The following is a 27,392-nucleotide window of genomic DNA, read 5'->3' on the forward strand; positions in this document are numbered from 1 at the left end:
TGTGTGTATATATATATATATATGTATATATATATATATATATATGTATATATATATATATATATATGTATATATATATATATATATATATATATATATATATATATATATATATATATATATACGTGTGTACACGTATGTGTATAGGCTATATATAAATTACATACAGTTGGATTTTGGCCTCCGAAGTTTGGACAACCCTGTTCTAGAGTATTTATTAGTAGCCAGCAAAAAGGTATTGTTTTGACATGACGGATTGTAAACAGAGGTCACAACACCGTAAGTATTTTACCCGAGGGGGCGTTGCTCCAGGATAGCGTCGCCAAACGGGGGTTATTTGCATGTATGTTATAGAATATTACATTATGTTTTCAATGATAATACTGTTAGTAAACGATCTATTAAAAAACTAAATAGTATGTGCAGGGGCGCTGCTTGGGATTTTGGGCCCCATGAAAATAATCTTTACAGGGCCCCCAACACAGTGTCATTATTTTTTCTGTATTATAATTTCATCATCATTAGTGGCCTCTCCGGGCCCCCCTCCATCATGGGCCCCTAGAATCCGTCTCCTTTACGCCCCCTTTTCGGCGCCCCTGAGTATGTGATGCATTACATGAGACATGTAGGTGTCAAAAAGCAAAAATATTCCTCTTTTTTCCTCAATGGGTGCTCACAGCCCTGTATTTGGTGCTATTAGATCAAACTGATTTCACACTTTTACATTTTTCCTTAGCTTCATTTAGATCAACGGCGAAGACAAAAATCGATGTGAAACACGACACTCATCTGACTTCTTTTCATTTGTGATCCGAAAGAAGCTTACTGATAAACAGGGTTTGGTGTTTGACTGTCAAATGATGCAACAGGTGACACGTGACGTTTACTTATCGAGGGGACTCCGTATCACTCCTTGTGTTTTATAATACTTAAGACTTGCTTTAAAGTATTAATGTCAGTCAGTGGATCAATGATGCCATCTTGACCTTTTCTTCAGTAAACGGAGCCACCAACTCCAGTCAAACAACTCCATCCAAAGCGCCGTTGTCCAGAGTAGCGGTGAGTGAGCCTCGTACACATTATGCGTATTAACATTTCCCTTAATTGTATACATTTTTACTTGCCTTCCTCATCTTGCATGCAGCTTTTTTTGAATGTTCACTCACAAAAAAACATGGTTTCCCACTTTCTTCTTCTTCTGGATTAGGCCACCTCTACTTCTTCAGAACTGCTGCAGTCCCTGCCTGGGCCGTGTGTCACACAGGTGGTGTTTTCTGGCTCTACGCCCACAATCCTAACAAACATGTCTGCGTCTTATGCTTTTACTAACCGTGATTGCTTTGTTGTGTCGGCGCATCAAATGACATTCAAAATGCTCAAAGAGGAAATGACGTCAAAAAAGAAAGGAGGGGAAAAGCACTAGCAGAAATTTGCTGCACAATGATTGCACTTTTTTATTCCCCAGACTATTTTGTTGCATCTGTTCCTAAAACGTCACCATTTCAGGTGCACGTTCAATCTCTTTATTAACCAGAGGTAACACAATCCGGTGAAAAGATTAAAAAGAGCTGCCGCTGCTAACTGCTAAAGCTAAACACAGACAGAAACCCTTGATGACGTCACGAGGCAACAGGCTCCGCCTTTTAAAAAAGCACAGATTCCGCACACTGGGCCCTATTCAGCAACCGGTCTTTGGAACAAATTTTGTTCTTAGGCCCACTTACGAAGTTTTTAAGGAGATTTTTGTATTCACCAATGTTTTCTTAGCTGGGATTTGTTCGTAGGTAAGAACAAAATCTACAAGCGCTCCAGAGCACCCTTAGGGTGGCCTATTTGTTCTTAAGTGTGACAAGTTCCCTTACTTCTATTGTATAATGTTAAATTAATATCATAGATACATAGATAGAGATGTATATAGAGAGATAGATAGATAGATAAGACAGACAGACAGACATATAGCAAAATGAGCAATATATAGACGTTTCAAAATACACACACACACACAATCATGAATCACACAATGGCAATGCTTTTGCTGCTACTGCAAGATGCCACAGATCGTGCCCTGGGGTGGGAGCGTATATATCACGACCAAGTAGACCTATTTGCCCGAAGTGACAAATATTTATTTGAACGCTTTAGGCTACCGAGAGCAGTCCCCCCTTTCTTAAACTTACGTTTTGACATTATGTATTTCCCCCCGCGGGATAATACGGATTTCTCTTCTGTAATCTGTTTGTGTGTTTGATGTTCGGCTTTTCCGTCGGAATTGTGCCCTTATATGGGGAATTAAGGGGGTTTACCTATGCAAATTACGGAATTAAGGTTGTTTACATATGCATTTTGGGGATATAAGGGCGTGTTTATATGCAAATTATGATAGACACGCACGCGCTAACCATTTGGCATTCAGCAACTTAAGAACAGCAGGTGGGAACAATTTGGGTGTTTAAGAACACGTCATGAATTTGAATGGACTGCTCCTAGGAAATCACTTAGGAAGAAAGATACGAGGAAAAGTTAGGAACTTTTTGCTGAATGGGACCGCTGCTCTTATATTGAATATCTCTCAAATGCATATGCCAGATATTTGAATTTTTCTTTTTAAGCAATGTATAAATTACTTTCCCTAGTAATTATTACATTTATTTAAGAGTATTTCCGTTAGTCATTCAATTACTGTTTTTTTGGTAAAGTAACAAGTAACTATAATTAGACTTAGACAAACTTTATATTATATTATATTATAATATATTTTTATATAACACATCCCAATTACCATAATATTACAATATTACAGTATATGTAACAGCTACAGATAAAAAAAGGGCAGCATAAAGTAATTTTCAGAACACTGCTAATATCTAAAAAAAAAAATAAAATGCATCCAGCGGGACACATTGTGGTCATCTACTTTCTCCCATTGCAGTCCCAGCAGCCTTTAGAAGACTTAGACGCCCAGCTGAGAAGAGCTTTGAGTCCTGAGACAGTTCCTGCTAGCACACACTCACAGGTACACACACACAGACACACGTGTTTTGTACATTTTGACACACTGCTAATTTGTTTCCTCCATGTTTACATCAGGCTCCTCTCGGTGCCAATCTTCTGGCGGCACAAGCAGGTATGTTTGTCTAAAGGGATGGCTAATGTTTTCTGTTGTTTAGGAGCTGTCTGAATTGTACGGTTTAGTTCCTTTCTCTTCAGAGGAAGACTTCACCTCATCTCCTGCTGCTCCTTCAGGTGGAATCCAACTTGGCAGATTCCAGGTTTGTTCTCCTTGACGAAAAATAATCCATCTTTCGTCTTGCATCTTATTTGCCCATCTTTCCTCCCTTCCAAAGGTGTCATTAGCCACTGAGGGGCCTCCAAACCAGCGCACAGAAATCTTCTCTTCGTCCACATCTTCCTCCTCCTCCTCCTCTAATCTCTCCAGCCCAGAGAACACATTGCACAAAGGTTCTTCCACCCCTCTGAGAGCAGGGGGAGACGTTGTGGACGGACTCCCTCAGAGAACGCTGGAAGGAAACCAACACTCCACCCCCATCACCTCCCCATGCGCCTCACCCAAGCTTACAACCACCATTGGACGCTTCCAGGTAGAAATATTTAACCCTTAAGAGGTGCTTTAAATATTCAACTTACTCCGTCATGACAACTTCATGAATTAATGTGGCCTCTAGATGTCACCAAAAAACAAAACATTTACCACTCCACTTCAGCTTAAAGACAGCATAAGTCCATTCAAGGCGGTTAATAATAAATAGGTTACTGTTTTTCATACCGACCTCTGTTTGGCCAATTTCACTTTATCAAACCTTTTCTAACATTCCACACTACAAAATAATAAAATCATGTATGATTCCTGCTTATATCGTATCGGATCACTATTGGTATTGGCCTATACACACAGCTCCAATAAAGGTTTTGTATCGGAAGTGAAAAAGGCCACACTCCCACTTATTAAAACCAGCTTAGAAATTTCCAGGGTGTTTTATTATTTTTTTTAAAGCTCAAATATTGCTGTATGCTTTAAATTGAAAAAAAAAAAAAGCGCTATTTGGTGGAGAATAAAAATATACAGTAAAAAAATGTAAAGCCACTATTTCAAATTGAAATGTCCACATAAATCATTGCATTAGTTTTTTTATGACAAATGTGTTGTCAAAACTTGATTTTTAAATATTTTCGGTGATATTTTTGGGCGTTAGGAACAAATGGGACACTTTTTGTGTAGCTTGGCCATTTCAGGCTAATATAACAAACATTAATTATTTATATTAATTAAAATTAGCCTTAGTTATTTCAAAATAAAAGAAAATGTCTTTTAAGTCTTCATTTTGGACATGAACACTGCAGGTCACCTCCAACTCTGAGGCTAAAGTCGGTCGGTTCTCCGTCAGTCGGACCGCAGAGTCCAAGCAGAGCCCTCCTCCCGCTGCCCAGGCTTCTAACGGGCCCACCTGTCCTGGAAGTCCAGACATTGCCCACAGAGCTACCCTGCCCATTGTGAGCAACTCCTTCAACAACAACAACTCCTACATGAGCAGCGACAACGACTCGGATTTGGAGGACGAGGACTTGAACTGGGAGGTCAACTGCCTCCGAGAGAAGTGAGGCGTCCTTTTGTCTTCCGTCATTAATGTCCTCTCCCACTTCCTGTTCAAGCTAACTCCTCCTTTGTATTCCACCAGACACTTGCAGGAGATTCAAGCTCTTCACTCGCGCCAGAAGGAAGAAATTGACTGTTTGTTCAGCAGGCTGGGCAAGGTACAGACATGTGCTTGTGTGGGTTCTCTCACGCTACTCCTGCTGCCCAAAAACATACCAGACTAACTACCGACTTTAAATTGTGTGAATGTATGTTTATATGTGTCCTGATTGAGGGCTGACCAATATAGTGTGTACTCCACTAGGATAGGCTCCAAATCACGGGTTGACCTGAATGAGGACAAGTGGTGTAAAAAATGGAAAGATGGATAATCCAGAATCTAGACTTAAGCAAAAGCTCCATCTTTGTGGTGTAGGTTCCTCCAGCTGCCCTTCTCCCTCCTGTCATCGCCTCGGCTGCCAGGAGGAGACGACCCACCAAGAGCAAATCCAGCAAATCGTCCAGAAGCAGCTGCTCCTCGCACACTAGCAAAAGTCCACCTCAGTCAGGTGGGTTCCCTCACATTCATCTCACAACTATTTTCATCTGTTAGCAGTGAGGAATGATTTAGTTGATTTCAAACATGCTTGACAAAGTCATCTTGAGGAACATCACATGTTTACAACTTGCACAATTTGACCTGTCTCAGAAGTTATGGATAATTTGTTTACTTCTTTTGTTAAACACGAAATAATAACAAATTAATTCAGAATAAATGATACCAGACACTATAGTATGCCTTACGTAATAATAAAGTATTTCAGAATAAATTATATAACACACTGTGGTATTTATTAAATAATAATACAATTAATTCATATTGGATAATTGATATCAGTCACTGTTATAGTCACTAAAAGATAATGAAATAATTTGGTATAAACTATATCAGACAGTGTGCTATTAATTAATTAATTAATTCAGGAAAGTTGATATCTTGACAGTGGGATATTGATTAAATAATAATACAATGAATGAATTCAGGATAAAATATATCAGACATTGTGATATTCATTAAATAATAATACAATTAATTAATTTGGGATAAATTATATCAGATACAGTGATACACAATAAATAATAATAATACAATAAATTAATTCAGGATAAATTATATCAGAGGGTGTAATATTCATTAAATAATAATACAAAAAAATTATTCATGATAAATGACATCCAACACTGATATTCATTAAATAATAAAATCAATTAATTAAAGATAAATTATATCTGACCGTGTAATGTTCATTGAATAATAATACAATCAAATAATTCAGGTTAAATGATATTAGACACTGTAATATTCATTGAATAATGCATTGATTCATTTAGGAGAAATTAAATCAGACACTGTAATATTAATTAATTAATAATACAATTAATTAATTCAGAAAAAATTATATTAGACAGTGATATTTTTATAAGTGTTTTTTCTTAATTAAAGAATACATTATTCAATTCAGAATAGATTATATTATACTATGCGGTTTTCATTAAGGGTCTTATTTGCCAAGGTGCTTAAGTGAAAAGAGCTGCACAACTGCGCAGATTCTGTCTTTGCAGCATTCTGTCGACTTAAGTCTGTCACTGCCTTCATTCAAGATGCACACTCTGCGTGCAGCAATACTTAAATGTGGGCGTTTCCTGTCATATCTGACCTTCCTTGTATTCTCCTATCGATTTAAGTACTTTTGTTCTTACAAGCCTTTGAGGCTGCAATAAGTTCTGCGCCTCATTGTGAAGGATGGGCAAAATTGAAAAAAAATGCTGTTCCCCTTTAAAGCTCGTAAAAAAAACACGCAGAAGTGCCAACGGGAAAATAGGACCCTTAATAATGAAGGAATTCATCAAGGATATTAGACACATTAATTAATAGTTCATTGATTAATTCAAAATAAATAATATCAGAGACTGCTATTCATTAAATAATAAATAAATAAATACATGTATAATACATCAACTGTCTTCTATCAGTACGAGAAGTTTCACTGCGTGTATTGATATGCCAAACGTGTTTACTGTTGTGTGTGCATAGAGATGTTTTAAATGGACTGTACAAACATTTAACGTACGTCGTGTGTGTTTACATGTCTGCTTGGTTACACGTGTGTGTGTTTGGGTTTGGGTGCTGCTGCAGGCTCAGCGCTTGAACGTTTCTGACAGCTTTCCCCGTGTGTTTCCTGTCTTTACATGTTGTGTGTGTGCTTGTGTGTTTGTGTGTCACCTCCCTCCTGCTCCTTCTTGCCTCTTGCTGGCATTTTGCTGATTCCAGGCAGCACTTTATCGTCCCAAAGCTCCCAGCTAGCTCACCTCGCGCCAGACGGGCTAGCAAGCGATGTCGGCGGCGCCCATCGGCTCCAACCTCTCCAATCCAGCGACAAGCTGAGTTCTGCATACACCAGCGAGGCGGCTCTCTGTGCGCCGAGCTTGTGTGCTCCCACCCCAGGTATCGTCACGGCAACAACAACAACAACAACAACAACAACAACAAAAGCCACATCATGGTGTCCTGGCATGCGAGTGTCCTCACACGTCCTCACCTCCTTCCTGTCTGTGTGTGTGGTAACTTACATTCTTCTGTCTTTTCCTCCATCTTTTTGTTGCACTCTCCACCCTTTTCTTCCCATCTCCTACTCAGGCTGTGTAAAGTTCAGCTGGGGGTCGGAGCGTCTGGCCTTCAAGCCTGGCGGCAGGAGGACGCGCTTTCTGAGTACGCCCTGCTTGGCTCTTTGTGTGTAAACGCTTTATTTCTTTGCTCTTCAACCTTTCCATGTCTTCTGTCCTCTTTTTTTGTATCTTTAATACTTATACAAGCATTAGTCTCCTCAGGATGCCAGCAGTGTCCTGCAGAAATATTTGCATTTCTATACAGTTTGTTTCTATAGAGCAGGGGTGTCAAACGTACGGCCTGTGGGCCGGATAAGGCCCACGAACAGGTTTTACCCGGCCCACGGGATAAGTTTGCTAAATATAAAAATGAGCTGAAATTTTTAAATGAAAGAAACAGCTGTTCTAAATGTGTCCACTAGATGTCGCAATAGCAATTATTTTTATCTTTTTAGATTATGCTACATATGTCAAACAAATAAACCACATAATGTAAGGAAAATGATCAAACTACATAAATAACATCCTGTAATTTGATTTTGATATTATTTTTTTATCTTGATAGATTGGAAATTAACACCAATGAGTTGACTGATGAACATTATCACATAATTTATTCAGAAAGTATAAATAACGACAAATAAAAATAGAATGCTATTAACCGCAACATGTAAGTGTAAAAAAAAAACATCATCATGATTTGTACATTTTCAGAATGTGCTTGTTCCATTTTTAAACAAAGAAAACAATCTGAAGTAGTTTTTATTTTTAAGTTATCATGCCGTGATTTTACCAGTCCGGCCCACTTGGGAGTAGATTTTTCCCCATGTGGCCCCTGATCTAAAATGAGTTTGATACCCCTGCTATAGAGCATTACTTAAAATAGCAGCTTTAGCTGTTCCCTCTGTTGCCCCCTGCAGGACACAATGGTTATAACATTTCCCTTTTAAACCCGGAGATTTTTGTCCACATATTAGTTTTTACTTTAGTGTAGGTTATTTTTAGTTGGGGTGTATGTATATATGGGCCTACTACTAAAACGTCTGATATAAAAACTGCGATACAAACAGTATGTTGAGAGCCTCCGAAAAGTCTTTACTTCAAAACACTGTAAAAGTGAACACACAGAAATAAAGTATGTCAATATAACTTACATGAAATACTAAATAACTTCTCTGTGACATTCCAACACAAAAGAAATGCAAGAGAACAAATGTGGTAGCTCGATGCTAATTTACATTGGATATGCCATAGACAGGTACTGATTAGCATTAGTTAGTTTACATGGCGATTTCAACACTTCCTAATTTGATAATGAAACTACAACTCAGATGCATGTTACGATCAAACAGCTGGTGTGTAATAAGCAATACACTTACAGTATAAACACTTTGTAGGACTAGGGATGTAGTGATAAATGGTATTGATAACAGCGGTAAAACTCCCGATGTTTAGGATTACCATCCTAAATTAAATTTATGAAAAGCCCGTGCTTGATAACTGACTGGCGCCAGATTCCTAGCTTATATGCTAACATGAAAGCAATCGTTTCTTACCCATTAAGAAACGATATACCCCAATCTACACATATACAAACACATTGCTGTCTGAGCAACTAAGCTATTTTACTGTGCACATTGAACTCTCTGAGCACAGAGTGAGCGTTCGTTACTCAGAGGAAAAAAGACTGGGGTGTTTATACGGTGCGTTCAATGACCGCTGAACAGAACGACACAGCGCCCGCCAGAATCAATAAATAATAATACATTATTAGTTACGCACTTTTCATTAAATATTAAAGTGGTACAGTACAAACCAATATTTAAAACATTAAAAGATTAGCCATTAAAGCAGATAAAACACTAAGACTAAAACAGTATCAGTGAAGCATAAGAAGCACAAAACATGAAAAATAGTTTGTTTTCTAACAGTGTTAATGGATGGTAAATGAATTGTACTTGGAAGTGCTTTTCTCCCTTCAAAGTACTCAAATTAGGAGCAACTAGGGCTTCAGTATCTTGCTCAAGGATACTTCGATATAGTCACTGGGGATTGAACCAGCAGGCAAACACTCTATCACATGAGCCATGCTGCCCACAGTGTTACTGTATTTGGAAAAAAGTAACTTGGTTCAAAATATTTTAGTGTGAGCACAGTCAACAATACTGCAATAGTAATGATAACCGTGATATGAAATTTTTGGTATCGTTACATCCCTCTGTGTGGGACTCAACAATCATCATCATCATCGGCGGTCACTTGAAGCGAGTATGACGATCCTCCTGGTAGGGGAGTATCCCTTTATGGAGGATGCCTGTGTGTGACTTTGTTTAACGTGGGGAGACTGGTGCACAGACAGTCACCACACGATCCTTGACAGATCCGGGTCAGGGTCCAGTGGCATGGAGTCCAAGACGACTGGGGACCAATAGACAAGACTGGCACCCATCAATCCATGCATCCATTTTCTACCGCTTGTCACTTTCTTTCGGGGTCACGGGGGGTGCTGGAGCCTATCTCAGCTGCATTCGGGCGGAAGGCGGGGGTACACCCTGGATACACATTCATCTTAATGGCAAAGACTACTTCCTGATGACAACAGCACACTTAGAACAAACTGAAATGAATGCATATTTGCAAATGGTACTCAGAAGTGTAAGAAAACAAAATATAACAACTAAATAAATATTATAATGTAAATTCCCGACTTCAGTACTTCTACCCAGCAAGCAGTGATCACAACAACGTATCATTAGATCAATACTTTTAGAACATTAAACATCACTAAATAAGTCAAAAGTATGTTAATATTTCGGCCGATATAATCTCGGCTCGATATCAGTATCTGCCAATATTCGATGCTGCAATATCGGTATGGTATCAGAAGTGATGTCATTTGTCATTCAGACTGTAATTGCCCTGCATTAAAGTGTTACAGCGCCACCCAGTCTCAGTGCTAGACAGCTTGTTTAAATGTTTAATGCGGACAAAGATTGTTTTTAAAGTATGTCGCGTTATTCTTAGTTCTATTTTTCATGAAATCTTGCAAGTTTACCCTAAACTTAACTTCTCTGCCTTTTTCGGTAACAAATGAATCTCAAATCCAGAGAGAAGGTTCTTTTTTTGCAGATTATTGTTCATATATATATATGTCATAAATTCAAATGTTGATGAAGAGCTGCAGGTAGAATCATTCTGTTATTTGTTAATGTGCATTTGTGAAAATATTAAGTACACATATATTTTTTATTTATATAGTATTACTGATTTTAACAGTCAATCTCAATCCTCTTATTCCTTATTTTCTTTTTTCTTCTTCTACTTCTTCTTCTGGTCCAAACAGGGAAGATGGTGAAAAAAGTTTGTCCCTGCAACCAACTTTGTAGTAATTATCTCTTTTTTGTCCTTCCATCATCCTTCATTTCACTCTCACCCTTTTGTACTCTGCACTGTGTTAATTATTACTACTACTACTATTATGACTCCTACAGCTACTACAACTATGATTACTACTACGACTACAATTTTAACTTCCAATACGACTACTACTTTTACTGTTACCAAATCTACAACTACTATTACTTCTAATACAATGATGACTACTACAATTATAACTGCCACTACAACTACTACTATTACTGTTACCAGATCTACAACTACTATTACTTCTACTACAATGATGACTACTACTACAATTATAACTTCCACTACAACTACTACTATTACTGTTACCAGAACTACAACTGCTATTACTTCTACTACGATGACTACTATGACAGTGATTACTACAACGATGACTACTACTACAACGACGACTACTACTTAGATTAGATTTCTTTATTTGTAAGTTTGGCTCGCAGTGAGAGACATTTATACAAAAGAGTATAATAAATAAAAAAACAGTAAAATAGCTACACAAATTGTCATCATCCTCCCCCATGCTGCCTCATTAAGTGCATTTAGTACTTAGTAGTACTTCTACTATTACCAGAACTACTTCAGCTATGACTACTACTAGAACTATGACATCTATGACTATTATTACTACAGCGATGAACAGTCACTACGACTACAACTACTACTATTACTGTTACCAGAATTACTACGGCTATGGCTACTACTACAACGATGAATACTGCGACTGTGATTACTACTACTATGACTACTACTTCAGCTATGACTACTACCAGAACTACGACATCTATGACTATTGCAATTATAACTTTTACTACAAAGACTATTACTACAACCACTATGACTACTACTACAACGACTACTACTACTAATATGACTGCTATGACTATGGCTACTACTACAACGATGACTGATATGACTATAATTATAACTACTACAACAACAACTATGACTACTACTATTATAACTTTCACTACTACGACTATGACTACTACTACAACAATGACTACGACTATGATTACTACAACTACAACTATGGCTATTAATACTACAACTATGACTACTACAATTATAACTTCCTCTCCTACTACTATTACTACAACTGCTACAGCAATGGCTACTACTACAACGATGAATACTGCGACTGTGATTACTACTACTATGACTACTACTTCTACTATTACCAGAACTACTTCAGCTATGACTACTACCAGAACTACGACATCAATGACTATTGCAATTATAACTTCTACTACAAAGACTATTACTACAACCTCTATGACCTCTACTACAACAATGACTACTACTATTATGACTACTGTGACTATAACTTCCACTATGACTACTACTATTATGACTACTTTGACTATAACTTACACTATGACTACTACTACTACTACTATTACTACAACTGCTATGACTATGGTTACTACTACAACGATGACTGATATGACTATAATTACAACTACTACAACAACAACTATGACTACTACTTTTATAACTTTCACTACTACGACTACTACTACAACAATGACTATGACTATGATTACTACAACTACAACTATGGCTATTACGATTATATCTTCCTCTACTACTACTATTACTAATACTAGTATGGCTATGGCTACTACTACAACGATGAATACTGCGACTGTGATTACTACTACTATGACTACTACTATTACCAGAACTACTTCAGCTATGACTACTACCAGAACTACGACATCAATGACTATTGCAATTATAACTTCTTCTACAAAGACTATTACTACAACCACTATGACCTGTACTACAACAATGACTACTACTATTGTGACTACTATGACTATAACTTCCACTATGACTACTACTATTATGACTACTATGACTATAACTTACACTATGACTACTACTATTATGACTACTATGACTATAACTTCCACTATGACTACTACTGCTGCTATTACTACAACTGCTATGACTATGGCTACTACTATAACGATGACTGATATGACTATAATTAAAACTACTACAACAACAACTATGACTACTACTATTATAACTTTCACTACTACGACTACTACTACAACAATGACTACGACTATGATTACTACAACTACAACTACGGCTATTAATACTACAACTATGACTACTACGATTATAACTTCCTCTACTACTACTATTACTACAACTGCTACGACTATGGCTACTACTACAACGATGACTGATATGACTATAATTACAACTACTACAACAACAACTATGACTACGACTACAACAATGACTACGACTATGATTACTACAACTACGGCTATTAATACTACAACTATGACTACTACGATTATAACTTCCTCAACTACTACGATTATAACTTCCTCTACTACTACTATTACTACAACTGCTACGACTATGGCTACTACTACAATGATGACTGATATGACTATGATTACAACTACTACAACAAGAACTATGACTACTACTATTATAACTTTCACTACTACGACTATGACTACGACGACAACAATGACTACGACTATGATTACTACAACTACAACAACTATGACTACTGCGATTATAACTTCCTCTACAAATACCACTACTACTACTATTACTAAAACTACTACGACTATGATTACTACTACGACGACTACGAGTAGTACAACTTCTACTCTTCCTCCTCTGAGACATTGTCTATCTTTGTGCAGTACAAGAACAATAATGACATAAACACAAGCATGCCTCTTGTGAGCTAACACACACCAGCTAATAGACACCTGAGCATCTGTTGTCATGGAAACAACCATCTAGTTCCCACCATTAGAATAATCCCTCATTGAAATGATTGGACGTGTCCTCACAGGGACCAACAGCACCAACGCAGTCAGCGGTCAGAGTCCTGGCGGCTCTCAGAGTGTCAACATGTCCGCCCCCCACCGGCGGAAAGGAACCTTCACAGATGACCTCCATAAGCTGGTGGACAACTGGGCCAGAGACACTATCAACCTATCACAGGTCATAATTGTTTTGAACCCAGAACGAAAAAAAAACTGTTTAGTGTTGATAGTAATGTTTATTTATTTTTATTTAACGCTTTTCTTACAGTGTAAGAAAAGCACCAAGCAACTGCAGCAGGTGCCAGCGCAGGGACACAACTACGAGGTAACACCCCAAACACACATTTTATGTCATATTACTATGCTTTATTGTGTCCTGGGCACATCTCCTGGCGTTCACTACTACACAGAAACCAGCAGAGGGCGCCATTGATTGTAGTCCATCTAGTGTGGGGTCCAAATCAAAACAATGAGCATGATTAATAGGTTTGGTGCAAGTATTGAGGATTAAAGGGGAACATTATCACAATTTCAGAAGGGTTAAAACCATTAAAAATCAGTTCCCAGTGGCTTATTTTATTTTTCGAAGTTTTTTTCAAAATTTTACCCATCACGCAATATCCCTAAAAAAAAGCTTCAAAGTGCCCGATTTTAACCATCATTATATACACCCGTCCATTTTCCTGTGACGTCACACAGTGATGCCAATACAAACAAACATGGCGGTTAGAACAGCAAGCTATAGCGACATTAGCTCGGATTCAGACTCGGATTTCAGCGGCTTAAGCGATTCAACAGATCACGCATGTATTGAAACGGATGGTTGTAGTGTGGAGGCAGGTAGCGAAAACGAAATTGAAGAAGAAACTGAAGCTATTGAGCCATATCGGTTTGAACCGTATGCAAGCGAAACCGACGAAAACGACACGACAGCCAGCGACACGGGAGAAAGCGAGGATGAATTCGGCGATCGCCTTCTAACCAACGATTGGTATGTGTTTGTTTGGCATTAAAGGAAACTAACAACTATGAACTAGGTTTACAGCATATGAAATACATTTGGCAACAACATGCACTTTGAGAGTGCAGACAGCCCAGTTTTCATCAATTAATATATTCTGTAGACATACCCTCATCCGCGCTCTTTTCTTGAAAGCTGATCTGTCCAGTCCAGTTGGAAATGCATCTGCTTTGAGTGTCGCAGAATATCCACACATTCTGTCGTAGCATAGCTTTCGTCGGTAAAGTGTGCGGAACAAACGTCCAATTTCTTGCCACTTTCGCATCTTTGGGCCACTGGTGCAACTTGAATCCGTCCCTGTTCGTGTTGTTACACCCTCCGACAACACACCGACGAGGCATGATGTCTCCAAGGTACGGAAAACAGTCGAAAAAACGGAAAATAACAGAGCTGATTTGACTCGGTGTTGGTAATGTGTTTGAGAAAATGGCGGATTGCTTCCCGATGTGACTACACGTTGTGACGTCATCGCTCCGAGAGCGAAAAATAGAAAGGCGTTTAATTCGCCAAAATTCACCCATTTAGAGTTCGAAAATCGGTTGAAAAAATATATGGTCTTTTTTCTGCAACATCAAGGTATATATTGACGCTTACATAGGTCTGGTGATAATGTTATGAATAATAAATGATAAATGGGTTGTACTTGTATAGCGCTTTTCTACCTTCAAGGTACTCAAAGCGCTTTGACACTACTTCCACATTTACCCATTCACACACACATTCACACACTGATGGAGGGAGCTGCCATGCAAGGCGCTAACCAGCACCCATCAGGAGCAAGGGTGAAGTGTCTTGCTCAGGACACAACGGACATGACGAGGTTGGTACTAGGTGGGGATTGAACCAGGGACCCTCGGGTCGCGCACGGCCATTCTTCCACTGCGCCACTGATTTGAATACTATTTAACCATCTAATTGCCTTATAAATATAAAAAAAGCCATTCAATAAATAAAGAAGTCATGAAATATATACCATAAATATATTTGGTCATGGCTTAAATAACTGAAATCCAATGAGTTATATTATCAAATAGGTTATAAAATACATTGTTGTGATTTTGTATTTTTTTTTTTTATTGTGCAATTTAAGTAATAAATATACTATTAACGTTCAGAAGTGATGTTTTAGTATTAATCAACATTTTATTCATTTTTTAATCCTGTGCTGTATATTTTAGTTGTTTTATGCGCGTTTCCATCTTTTATTTTTTTATAGTTAACTTGATTTACTCCTGGTAATTGCTTTGGTCAGTAACTGCTGTTTTTAAATTGTGTTATTAAAATAGAGTTGGATTGGCTTTGAAATAAATAAAAACTATGAAAATGATATACCTGCCATCCATTTTCTACCACTTGTCCCTCTCGGGGCGGGTGCTGGAGCCTAGCCCAGCTGCATTTGGGCGGAAGATGGGGTACACACTTTAAATAATTTAAAAGGTCTTGATACATTGTGGAGAATGCATATACAGTATGTTTAAGAGTTATTTATTTATTCATAGTCATGTTTAAAACATCTAGTGTTTTTCCATTTGTACTCTTTCTATTTTTTCATTTTATGTCCGCAAGTAAACTGTGTGTGTTACCTTGAAGGCTTGCAATGTAGGAGTTGGAGTCCTCCCTTATATCTTATCGGTAGTAGAACAATGAGCCTGTATTCCTTTCTGGAGAGGGAGGGGGCTTTCTTCGTATGCAAGGAGTTGTCTCTTCCGTTTGAATGTTGGACCAATTCGAGAAGCCGATATGAATGTATTGGTGTGGGCTGGTCTCCTGAAGCTTTAGTAAAACTTGATAATATTCCTATTCTGTCTTGATGGTCCTTCTTACTCTGCATATATATCATTTGAAAGAACTTGGGATTGACCAGTGACTTTAATTCCCTGAGAGGGAATACTGGGCAGACGCAACAATAAATACTAATGTATCAGTCTTAATGTATTTTTTATTATTAATATAGTTGTGTGTTTCAACATAGTTAAATGTTTTTTTGTCATATGTTTTGTTTAAATTATAGACTTGTTATTTCATCATTGGATTTATTCATGTACTAAAATGGTTTCACATATCAATTCATTAATTGGCTCCTTGTATTCAAACAAGCAATAAAATGCTGTAAATCATTTAAAATGCCATTAAATAATAAAAAATAATATAAGGTAGTTAAATAATCATAATAATACAATATATTTTAATTAAGTTATTCCAGTCCTTTTTTTAATTAAGGCTGTAGTTTCTTCTTAAAATGAATGTTTAATTGCGAAGAGTTGTCTGGTCGAATTGATAATGAAAAGAAACAATAAATCATGTGGAGAAAATCAATCAGACTAATCAATCATCTCTGCAGGCGATCCAGTCGACCAGCCTGGGCAGGAAGTACTCTGCACCGAGTCAGCTACTCGCTGGCTCCGCCCACCCCTCATCCAACCCGACTACCAACCCCACGTCCACTACCTCTTTGAGCGCACTGTGCCAAGCCCCCACCTCTCCCGCCGCCCCCCACTTCATCCCGTACGCGCCCGCCCCCTCCTACACGGCTCAGTGGTCTGGACCGGCCCACAGGCTCTCTGCTCCTCTTGTCGGGGCTCCCCTGCTGGTCAGCACCTCGCAGACGCTTGGGCCTCAGCCCGCCTCCACTGGGGGTCACGCGTTCGCGATGAGCAGCGCTCTGCAGAAGTCGGTCAGCAGCCCGGGGGGACCGAACATGAGGACCACGTAGGCTTTGACCTTTTCCCTGACCGGGCTGGATATGACGAAGAGGAGGATTAGGAGTGCGAGTGACGCATCTTACCTTTTCTTCTGTCTTTGTGTGAAGATCCTGTTTGCCAAAAAAGGCCAAAGAGTGAAACACATCTTCACCTTTCCAGATTTAAACGCGACAAAGTGCAATGTGTGTTTGGACTTTAGGAGGCGCAGCCAGGTCAGAATTTGGGTTTTCTGGCGTAAATAGAAGTACTTGATGCAGACAGAACGTCAACAAGGAGGCCCCTTCCTGCGCACAAAGCAATAACATCACAATGAACATGAATGTCCAAAAAGTGGCCTTTTCGTAACAACTCGTACTTTCTATCCTTTTTTTTTTTTATCAAGCTTATTGAGAGACAAACAACACTGTGATTATTGTGGACGACAACAAGAAGATAGGCCTTAATGGACTACAAACTAATGCTAGCTATTACAGTATTCTTACATAGAAGACACTTTAATGATTGCTCTGTTAGATGAATGTGAATGTACAAAGTTTTCACTTTCTAGTGCCTTGCTTACTTCCGCATTTGCAATTTCCTCCCAGAGCAAAAACACTGGAGAAGCACACGAGGACCACCAGAGATTTAGATTGTTAACTTACTTCTGTACTGTGATGCCTTTTATTTTTATACTTTCACCCACTTGTGCTGCGTTACTGTGAAAACGTCTGTTAGCATTAGCTCACGTTCTCAAAAACTCACTTTTTTTTTTCTAAAAAGTGTTCAAATCTTGCAAACCCCTTTCAAAAATACATTTACCAGTGTTCGATATTCAAGCACAGAATTGTTGATGGTTGACAAGTTTTATGTTGTTTTATCTGCTGTTTTATTGAACTCTGGTTTCTTCTCTCTTTGACACAAAACGCACGTGAGGTCTCATCAGCAGCCTTTATCGCTTCATGTGTTGCACTAAGTAGTGTTCAGAGCTTCATATCAAATAAATACATTTGTTACTTTATTTGTAAACAAAAACAAAAAAAGAAAATTAATGAATAAAAGTTTGTTTCAATGAATTGCTGGAAGTTGATTTCTATAACTTTTTGGGTGTTCTTTTTCCCTTGGGCGCCAATTTTTGGAGGGGGCACCAAATTGCAGAATGTAAAAATACAAAACAATTTTGATAATATAAAATACGTAAATAAAAATGTTTGTATAATGCACACTCTGTACACATAATTGGAACATTTTCAGAATTTCAAATCAAATAAATGTGTTACTTTATTTGTAAAAAATGATAATTCATGAATAAAAGTTGTTTCAATGAATTGCTGGAAGTTGATTTCTAAAACTTTTTTTTTTTTCCCCCCCCCCCCAACAGGCGAACCAATGGCACCTTGGGCGCCATTCTTTGGAGGGGGCGCCAGATTGCAGAATGTGGAAAAAAAAAAATTTGATAATATAAAATGTTTGTATAATGCACACTCTGTACACATTATTGGAACATTTTCTGAGCTTCATATCAAATACATTTAATAATTTATTAGATTTTATATAGCGCTTTTCTATTATTAGATACTCACATTTGTTACTTTATTTGTAAAAAATGAAAAGTAATGAATACAAGTTTGTGGTTTTTGTGGTCTCAAACTTAGGAGTTGCTCCCCCCCCCCCCCCCCCTCCCCATGTTTACCTTCTTTACAGGGTGCCCATCAGTCTTCCTGTTCTTTATACCCGTTCTTGGACAGGTTGTACTGAAAACTAATTTAGTTGTCTTTTTTTTTAAAGAGCAATGACAACGTTATATTCTATTGGAAGGGTGAGTACAGCTTCCTTCAAAATAAAAGCACACTTTAAACTTTGTTTACAAGTTTATTGAAGAGTGGATGTGTTTCACTGGCAGTGTTGAAGCACCACAAAGATGACGTCAACATCTGAGGTGGCGATGAATGTCGGGGACGTTCAATGTTTTAAGGAGCTGGACGAGCCGAAGTCGAGGCCTGGTCTCCGGCTTTTTATCCAAACTAAAAAAGTGAGGTAAAAAGGTACACAAAAAATAAAAAGGTTTCCTTTTCTGTTCCACCTGTCTTCATTTCCTCTTGGACTTGGCAGGCTTGGCGAGCAGCGTCGGGTCGATCTGGTCCACCTGCAGATTTCTTACGACGAAGAGGCGAGCCGCACGCTCGCTCAGCGTCCCGCCGCACTTCACTCGTCGACGCATCAGTTCTTGTTTGAGAACCTCCAGACCCAAACGTTCCAACTGTTGAACACACGTGGCTGATGACACGCTGACGCTCACAGCGCCACCATCAGCATCTTCCCCAGGCTGCAGGTTGCACATTAGTCACATCACAAGCAGTGAGGTCATGTCATGTGATCGTCACGAGGGGATGGAATTCTTACCTGTGGCTCAGGTGAGCAGCAGAACGCCTTCTGCGCCTCTGCTTCTACTGGAGGGGGCGTGACCCTCTGCGTCTCCGCTTCTTCTTTAGGGGGCGTGGCCTTTTGCGCCTTGGCTTCCTCTTTAAGGGGTGTGGCCTTCTGCATCTCAGCTTCCTCTACAGGGGGTGTGGCCTTCTGCATCTCAGCTTCCTCTTTAGGGAGTGTGGCCTTCTGCACCTCAGCTTCCTCTATAGGGGGTGTGGCCTTCTGCATCTCAGCTTCCTCTATAGGGGGTGTGGCCTTCTGCACCTCAGCTTCCTCTATAGGGGGTGTGGCCTTCTGCACCTCAGCTTCCTCTATAGGGGGTGTGGCCTTTTGCGCCTCAGCTTCCTCTATAGGGGGTGTGGCCTTTTGCGCCTCAGCTTCCTCTATAGGGGGTGTGGCCTTCTGTGCCTCAGCTTCCTCGTTAGGAGGCATGGCCTCGTGCGCCCTAGCTTCCTCTTTAGGGGGCGTGGCCTTGTGCGCCCTGGCCTCCTCTTTAGGGGGCGTGGCCTCGTGCGCCCTAGCTTCCTCTTTAGGGGGCGTGGCCTTGTGCGCCCTGGCCTCCTCTTTAGGGGGCGTGGCCTTGTGCGCCCTGGCTTCCTCTTTAGGGGGTGTGGCCTTGTGCGCCCTGGCTTCCTCCTTAGGGGGCATGGCCCTCTGCGCCTTGACGGCTTCTTGAGGGGGCGTGGCCACCAAGCTGACCACAACAAACGCAACTGATGACAAGCAGTCCATTTTCAGACAAACAAAAAGACAACAGTAGACGTCTACCTGCAGCTCGGCCCTGGCTCCGCCCACTGTGTTGTCATGGTAGCGGCAGCTTCACAGGTAGAGGTGGATGGAGAATCGTCTTCCTCCTCCGAGCTCATCAGCTCATCAAAACCACTCCTGTTGCCAAGACAACAGCTGTAGAGCCACGCGTGCATGAGGACGTGCGTTTTCCGTGACACTCACCAAAAACACGCCCCCATTTTCTTCTGCTTTTTGATTGGCGGCTCACTCTGACTGGAGGCTTTTCTCTTTGGAGACAGTTGGGCGCTCACCTCGGGGCTGGACGCTGCCTGCAGACCTGTACGTATGTCAATTAGCGTGTGTGTGTGTGTGTGTGTTTTGAACGTTGAGACTGACCTTTGAGCACCGAGTCCTCGAGTCGCTCGGATAAGTCGTGACACTGCTGCTCGTAGGAGGCGTCGCTGAACTGATGTTTGGGTTCCAGCAGCTTCCTCTGCAGACGCTCCAGACGACGCTGCTCCTTCTCCGCCTCGCGCTCCGTCTGCTTCTTCAGCCAATCAGCCATCCTGCCGCACACACGCAAATAACACCTTGTTCCAAAGTACGTTCATCGGTGGCCATCAAATGAGTTGCCTTCCGCCATGTTTGTGTAAAGCAAAAATAAACAACAATGGAATCTTCACTGGGCAGCAGCCATCTTGGATTATGCTATCAACAGCTTGTTAAGATTACGCACTCATTCTCATGGTTGACGTCTCGCAGGCGTCGTCCGCTCAGATCTCTGCAGGCTTCGCGATTGGTCGTCTTCTCGATCTGAGCGCCAAGAGCTCGCAGCATGGAACCGAACCCTGAACGCACCACACAAGAAGGTCATTCAGATAAGCCAACGTGCTGGGAGTTCCCTTCTTGCCAACACTGACCTCCCTTCCCTCCGAGGAGGCGCGGCTGCAGGTGATAGACAGCCCCGCCCTGCAGGTGATCATCCAGGCTGGCCAGACGTCCATCTTTGCTGACGTACAGGTCATGTGGCGACGCCTCCTGAACAAAATCATATGACAGTGTCAGTCATACAGATAATCATTGTGTAAAGGTAGGGCTGCCAATCGTCTCTTGACAAGTACAATTGTCTTTAGATACAAAAGTGTATGTTTCTGCAATTCATCTTGTCATTTTTAATATCAATACAGTCTACAAAATGACAACAGTCTGACACTTTTGAGATATATACAAACCCCGTTTCCATATGAGTTGGGAAATTGTGTTAGATGTAAATATAAACAGAATACAATGATTTGCAAATCATTTTCAACCCATATTGAAATATTAATTCACAACCACAATAATTTTCAAAAAAAAATATTAACCCTTAAAACAAAAATATTAAGTGTAAGTTTCAACGGCACTTACACGCACTATAAGAACACCTCCAGGCAACTTCAACACTAAACTAACACCCTCCCCCATCCACATCCCACCTCCACGGATTGTAAATAATCAAATGTATATACCGGTACTTGTTCTTATGCTTTCTGATCTCTCTATGTCCACTACTTGCTGTACATATCCTACCAAGTCAGTCCTACACTGTTTCAATGTCCAGTTCTCTGATGATGCAATTGTTGATGATCGAAGTGCTGATATCAATCAAACCTAACCCCCCCCCCCTCCACATCCCACACCCCGGATTGTAAATAATGTAAATAATTCAATGTATATACTCTGATGATTATCTTGTGTGATGACTGCATTATGATGATAGTATATATTTAGATTCAAGATTCAAGATTGTTTATTGTCATATGCACAGTTAAACAGACAGTTTGCCATACAATGAAAATCTTACTTTGCTAGTCCACCCTTCACACGGTACTTAGCTAAAATAAAAATAAAAGTAAAAATGTATATACAAGGCACAGTAAGTAACATAACATTGCACATTCTGATTGACAGTCAACAGTATAAATATGGAGGTGACAATTGGTCACAGCAGTAGTTAAAGTGTCTTTAGTGATCAAAGTTGAAAAGTGTCTACAGTGATGGTTCACAGTTCGGGGGTGGTCATGGTAGCTGTCTTTTGTTCAAAAAGATAAAAGTAAAACATACCATGAATTGATTTAAGTGGACCCCGACTTAAACTAGTTGAAAAACTTATTGGGGTGTTACCATTTAGTGGTCAATTGTACGGAATATGTACTGTACTGTGCAATCTACTAATAAAAGTCTCAATCAATCAATCAAAATATAGAAAGTTGAAAGAACATGGCGCCAGTATGCTGGTTTTTTTCAATAAAAATACTGGAAAGGATAGAAATGTAGTTTGTCTCTTTTATCCGATTATTAATCGACGTAATAATCGACAGATTAATCGATTATCAACTTAATCGTTAATTGCAGCCCTAATATATATATATATATATATATATATATATATATATATATACATACACACATATACATATGCGGCGGGGCCTCACCTGCCATCATGGAAAGACAAAAAATGTAAAAAGAAAAAAAATTAATTAAATTGTTATGTATCCAGTGATTGTACTATAAAGTTATTTTCCATTTAACTTCACCAGTTTTAGATTATTTTTATTCAAAATCGCTGAATTTTCACATTTGCCGTTCAAATACTGAGAAGAGACGGTGCGGTGATCAGCAGCCAGTTGAGGCATGTCACTGAGTTGTGCCTCAACATGGATTGCGCAATGACTCGGCTAACTGCTGGCCTGCTGTGCAGTGAGACCGTATTGCTATATGAATTATATTATACATTTCCATAGTTTAGTTAGCTGAGGTATATAATGTACAGTGTATTTTGTCAACAACTGTATGTGTGTAAAGTATTTCTTGTGCTGAGCAATCATAAAACTGCTGCGAAGACGCACTGTGTGAGGCTCGCAGTAATACCGCCTCCTGGTGCCGGTTAATGCACCCATGCGCAGAATGCACCCCCCGACGGGAGCGCCACACCAACCAAAGCCCACACCCAAACCCTCCACGTGCAAGACCGAATCCACCCAAAAAAAAGTCACTTAACAAGAAGCCAAAAAAGTGCAAAAACAACAATGCTCGCGCCGGAGGAGCCGTGAACAACTGTAGGGACACAACATTAGGTACACCTGCAGACTGCAGCACGGATTTCTCATTTCATTCATTCACAACTCCTCCAACACCAACACCACTGTTCTTGCACTTATAAGTAAAGGTAAGACCATAATAACGTTTTTTTTTTAATTAAATGTGCTTTTTTGTGTGCTACAGTTTGTATGTGTAAAGTTAAAGTTAAGTTAAAGTACCAATGATTGTCACACACACACACACACTAGGTGTGGTGAAATTTGTTCTCTGCATTTGACCCATCCCCTTGATCACCCCCTGGGAGGTGAGGGGAGCAGTGGGCAGCAGCGGCGCCGCGCCCGGGAATAATTTTTGGTGATTTAACCCCCAATTCCAACCCTTGATGCTGAGTGCCTAGCAGGGAAGAATGCTGGTTTGAGCTTTTAAACATAACCCGTTAATTGCTGCCAATCAAATAGTGAATAAGATACTCTTTAGGGTCCATATTAAATAATGTGTGTGTAAATCTGACTGTCTGAAGTCATGAACCTCACCGCACGTCACTGATATATATATATACATATTAGAGATGCGCGGTTTGCGGGCACAACCGCGGAGTCCGCGGATTATCCGCGGATCGGGCGGATGAAATTTAAAAAAATTAGATTTTATCCGCGGGTCGGGTCGGGTGGTTCAAATTATTTAAAAAAATTAGATTTTAAATAGATTCAGGCGGGTGGCAGTTTAACCAATTCGGAAACATATATGCATAGCTAAATGTTGTTACCCACATACGAAAAACGAGCAGGCACCTGCAGCATATACCACAACAGAAGAAAAAAAAAGAAAAGAGATGGACACTTTTACAGAGCGGAGAAGGGACGCCTCGCCGGGGTCCGGGACCGAGGCCCCTTCCCCCGAGAGGGCCCCACCGGGAGCCGTAGCTGAGGCGATCCGCGAGAAGGGCCCGACGCACGTCCAGGGTCACCACCGCGCCCACCGCACCGACACCCTGCCTCGTCCGCCTTCGCCGCGGCCGGCGTCACGCGCAGCAGGTAAGCAGCTTACCTGCCCGCCACCCCCGTGGCCGGGGGCTCGTAACAGGGGTCACTCCACGCGCTCCGCCCGCGCAGCTTACCTGCCCGCCACCCCTGTTGCCGGGGGCGCGTAACAGGGGTCACTCCGTGCGCTCCGCCCGCGCAGCTTACCTGCCCGCCACCCCTGTTGCCGGGGGCGCGTAACAGGGGTCACTCCGCGCGCAGTGCGCTCACGAAAGGGGTGGGGCTCACCCTGGTTGATATAGACAGCAGCTAGGACGGTGGCCATGGAAGTCGGAACCCGCTAAGGAGTGTGTAACAACCCACCTGCCGAATCAACTAGCCCTGAAAATGGATGGCGCTGGAGCGTCGGGCCCATATACCCGGCCGTCGCCGGCAGCGAGACGCGCTTGGAGGTGCGCTCTGCGCGGCTCCCATATGATTGCGCACTGGTGTGCGTCTGGGTCGTGACAGCGTGGCACGCGAATGTTTGTGCTGCATTGGATCAGTCTCCTTTCTTTAACAGGCAAAAGCTTTATAACCTCACTAATGCCTTGCATCGTCTATATTAGATATATAACAACGGGCGGGTGCGGGCGGATGCGGTTCTGATCAAATGTTAGATCGGGTGGATTGCGGATGGTTGACGACTTTCTGATGCGGTTGCGGATGAAATAATTGCCTATCCGCGCATCTCTAATACATATATATATATATATATATATATATATAAAACATGTTCCTAATTCCATTCATGTTAGAGTCAAATAGTATACAAATGTGTGTGGATTAGATTGTCAATCAGCAGGTCATGTAATCCACAAATTAATCAATAAAATGGTTGAACAGATACAACTTTTTGTTTGTTGAAGACGTTTCATATTTTTATCATGAAATGTTTTCATGCAAATAGTCCAGTTGCCCCCATTCGACTTAAGCGCATGGCTAAAAAGAATGGTCATGGACTGAAAACAAATGATTTCAAATGCTATAAGAAAACATAACGCAGTGTGTATTGGTCTTGAGCTAACGTAGCACGCTAGTAGTAGCAGCAGTTGTGTTTGTCAACGCTTACCGATTGTTGGACGAAACGCAGCAGAAGATCCCTGACAACAGAACCCTCTGTAAACAAACAGTTCGAAAACTTGGATCGACCAGGACTACAAACAAACACCTCCATGATAGCTGTCTAACTTAGGAACCTTCTTCGTCTTCTATTGTCGCGACACAAGTGACACCGGAAGAAGCGATTGCGCAAAAGCTACGTCTTCTTCTCTTTTTTTTTTTGCTCTTCTTCTTCTTCTAGTTTCCATGCAGGTTGCAGCCATAACCTAAACGGTGCATACCGCCATCTACTGTACCGGAGTATGTAACATGGTCTTGGTATCTTTACTACATATCTTCTTTGCATTACTAACAATAATAATAATAATAATAATAATACATGTATGTATGTCAATCTATGGACACTATAAAACACAACAGTAAACAACTAGCAGCTTACTTGCCAGCATTTAACTGTAAAAATAACATACAGGCTACGTTTTTTATGTACAGCAATTTTGTGTAAAAAAGAAAAAAAAATCCACACCATACAGCCAATTGTTTTTAACTTTGAACGTTTTACTCATTTTTAGGAGGGACCAGGTGATAGGTGGAATGTGTGTGACGTCACTGGTCAGTAAATGTAATTCTCAATGACCTAAAAACAGCACAAAAAACTGACGGCACACAGAGGTGGTATTTGAATATTTGCATTAAGTTCAGTTCTATTCAGTTTCTGTTTATTTCGAACATGCATTCAGGTTCACGGGTTTTGTTATTTGTACTACCGTCTTTGTCCACACAGTAGCATCAAAACATGAAGTAGCTTTTTGTCCGTTTGTTTTTTTTTATTTTAATTTTTTATTTCATTCATTGAAAGTAAAACTAAAAACAATCAACATGACATTTAAATTAAACAATGAACGAAAAGGAGCAGAAATATGTAAAACTTATATCTTCCCCCATACAGTTACAACATTTGCTGTTCAATAAAAAAATAAAATTAAAATAAAATAAATAAATATATATATATATATATCCATCCATCCATTTTCTACCGCTTATTCCCTTTGGGGTCGCGGGGGGCGCTGGAGCCTATCTCAGCTACAATCGGGCGGAAGGCGGGGTACACCCTGGACAAGTCGCCCACCTAATCGCAGGGCCAACACAGATAGACAGACAACATTCACACTCACATCCACACACTAGGGCCAATTTTTAGTGTTGCCAATCAACTTATCCCCAGGTGCATGTCTTTGGAAGTGGGAGGAAGCCGGAGTACCCGGAGGGAACCCACGCAGTCACGGGGAGGACATGCAAACTCCACACAGGACCTTCGTATTGTGAGGCAGATGCACTAACCCCTCTGCCACCGTGAAGCATATATATATATATATATATATATATATATATATATATATATTAGTGTGAATGTGAGTATGAATGTTGTCTGTCTATCTGTGTTGGCCCTGCGATGAGGTGGCGACTAGTCCAGGGTGTAACCGCTTTCCGCCCGATTGTAGCTGAGATAGGCTCCAGCACCGCCCGCGACCCCGAAGGGAATAAGCGGTAGAAAATGGCTGAATGGATATGTATATTAATAACATATATGTTAGGTCAGGAAAAAACACAAGAGGCGCTGTATCATCCCTACAAGCCTGTTTCGCAGGTTTCCCTGCTCGTCAGGGGATTTTATGAAAAATATATAAAATAGGGAAACCTGCGAAACAGGCTTGTCGGGATGATATAGCCTCTTGTGTTTTTTCCTGACCTAACATTCCACTCTACCCCGGTATTGGGCACTGTATAACTGATAAACCACAGAAACCTCGACTATGTATTAACACCATACATATTTCATAACATACAACAAAATAAGCAAACATGGAAACAGTAATTTACTCCAAGTCT

General features: G+C 40.3%; 2 protein-coding genes across 16 annotated transcripts in view; one reads left to right on the top strand and one right to left on the bottom strand.

Annotated features, from left to right (window-relative positions):
- wnk1b (WNK lysine deficient protein kinase 1b) overlaps nucleotides 1-18,260 on the top strand; it is a 108,964-nt gene extending 90,704 nt beyond the window's left edge. For 8 of the 15 annotated variants that reach the window (XM_072913259.1, XM_072913267.1, XM_072913260.1 and 5 more), the window contains 15 exons: nucleotides 998-1,059; nucleotides 1,208-1,264; nucleotides 2,930-3,013; nucleotides 3,088-3,124; nucleotides 3,193-3,269; nucleotides 3,345-3,599; nucleotides 4,360-4,613; nucleotides 4,695-4,770; nucleotides 5,028-5,160; nucleotides 6,924-7,097; nucleotides 7,290-7,382; nucleotides 10,602-10,643; nucleotides 13,512-13,663; nucleotides 13,754-13,810; nucleotides 16,848-18,260. In XM_072913259.1, coding sequence (XP_072769360.1) covers nucleotides 998-1,059; nucleotides 1,208-1,264; nucleotides 2,930-3,013; nucleotides 3,088-3,124; nucleotides 3,193-3,269; nucleotides 3,345-3,599; nucleotides 4,360-4,613; nucleotides 4,695-4,770; nucleotides 5,028-5,160; nucleotides 6,924-7,097; nucleotides 7,290-7,382; nucleotides 10,602-10,643; nucleotides 13,512-13,663; nucleotides 13,754-13,810; nucleotides 16,848-17,219 — 1,925 coding nt within the window. In that variant the 3' untranslated portion in view covers nucleotides 17,220-18,260. Of the gene's footprint in view, nucleotides 1-997; nucleotides 1,060-1,207; nucleotides 1,265-2,929; nucleotides 3,014-3,087; nucleotides 3,125-3,192; nucleotides 3,270-3,344; nucleotides 3,600-4,359; nucleotides 4,614-4,694; nucleotides 4,771-5,027; nucleotides 5,161-6,788; nucleotides 7,098-7,289; nucleotides 7,383-10,601; nucleotides 10,644-13,511; nucleotides 13,664-13,753; nucleotides 13,811-16,847 lie in introns of those variants that run through there. The other 7 variants (XM_061959425.1, XM_072913262.1, XM_072913265.1 and 4 more) reach the window with 7 other exon arrangements.
- Nucleotides 18,261-19,042: 782 nt separating this feature from the next.
- sde2 (SDE2 telomere maintenance homolog (S. pombe)) lies at nucleotides 19,043-25,707 on the bottom strand. Its single transcript, XM_061958886.1, has 8 exons — nucleotides 25,513-25,707; nucleotides 21,261-21,378; nucleotides 21,077-21,188; nucleotides 20,737-20,906; nucleotides 20,563-20,677; nucleotides 20,380-20,496; nucleotides 19,588-20,305; nucleotides 19,043-19,510 (listed from the first exon to the last, which is right to left on the bottom strand). The coding sequence occupies exons 1-8, from the start codon at nucleotides 25,615-25,617 to the stop codon at nucleotides 19,274-19,276; spliced, it is 1,692 nt and encodes a 563-aa protein (XP_061814870.1). The 5' UTR covers nucleotides 25,618-25,707; the 3' UTR covers nucleotides 19,043-19,273.
- Nucleotides 25,708-27,392: the final 1,685 nt, after the last annotated feature.

This window comes from Nerophis lumbriciformis, linkage group LG05 (genome assembly GCF_033978685.3).
Source record: "Nerophis lumbriciformis linkage group LG05, RoL_Nlum_v2.1, whole genome shotgun sequence".
Lineage (NCBI taxonomy): Eukaryota > Metazoa > Chordata > Actinopteri > Syngnathiformes > Syngnathidae > Nerophis > Nerophis lumbriciformis.

Bases quoted from the DNA above. Each gene is read 5' to 3' on its own strand.
- sde2 (XM_061958886.1), bottom strand. From the start codon at position 25,617: ATGGAGGTGTTTGTTTGTAGTCCTGGTCGATCCAAGTTTTCGAACTGT. The intron at 21,379-25,512 runs GTAAGCGTTGAC...GATTTTGTTCAG, and splicing joins TGCGTTTCGTCCAACAATCG to GAGGCGTCGCCACATGACCT. The intron at 20,907-21,076 runs GTGCGTAATCTT...TGTGTGCGGCAG, and splicing joins GACGTCAACCATGAGAATGA to GATGGCTGATTGGCTGAAGA.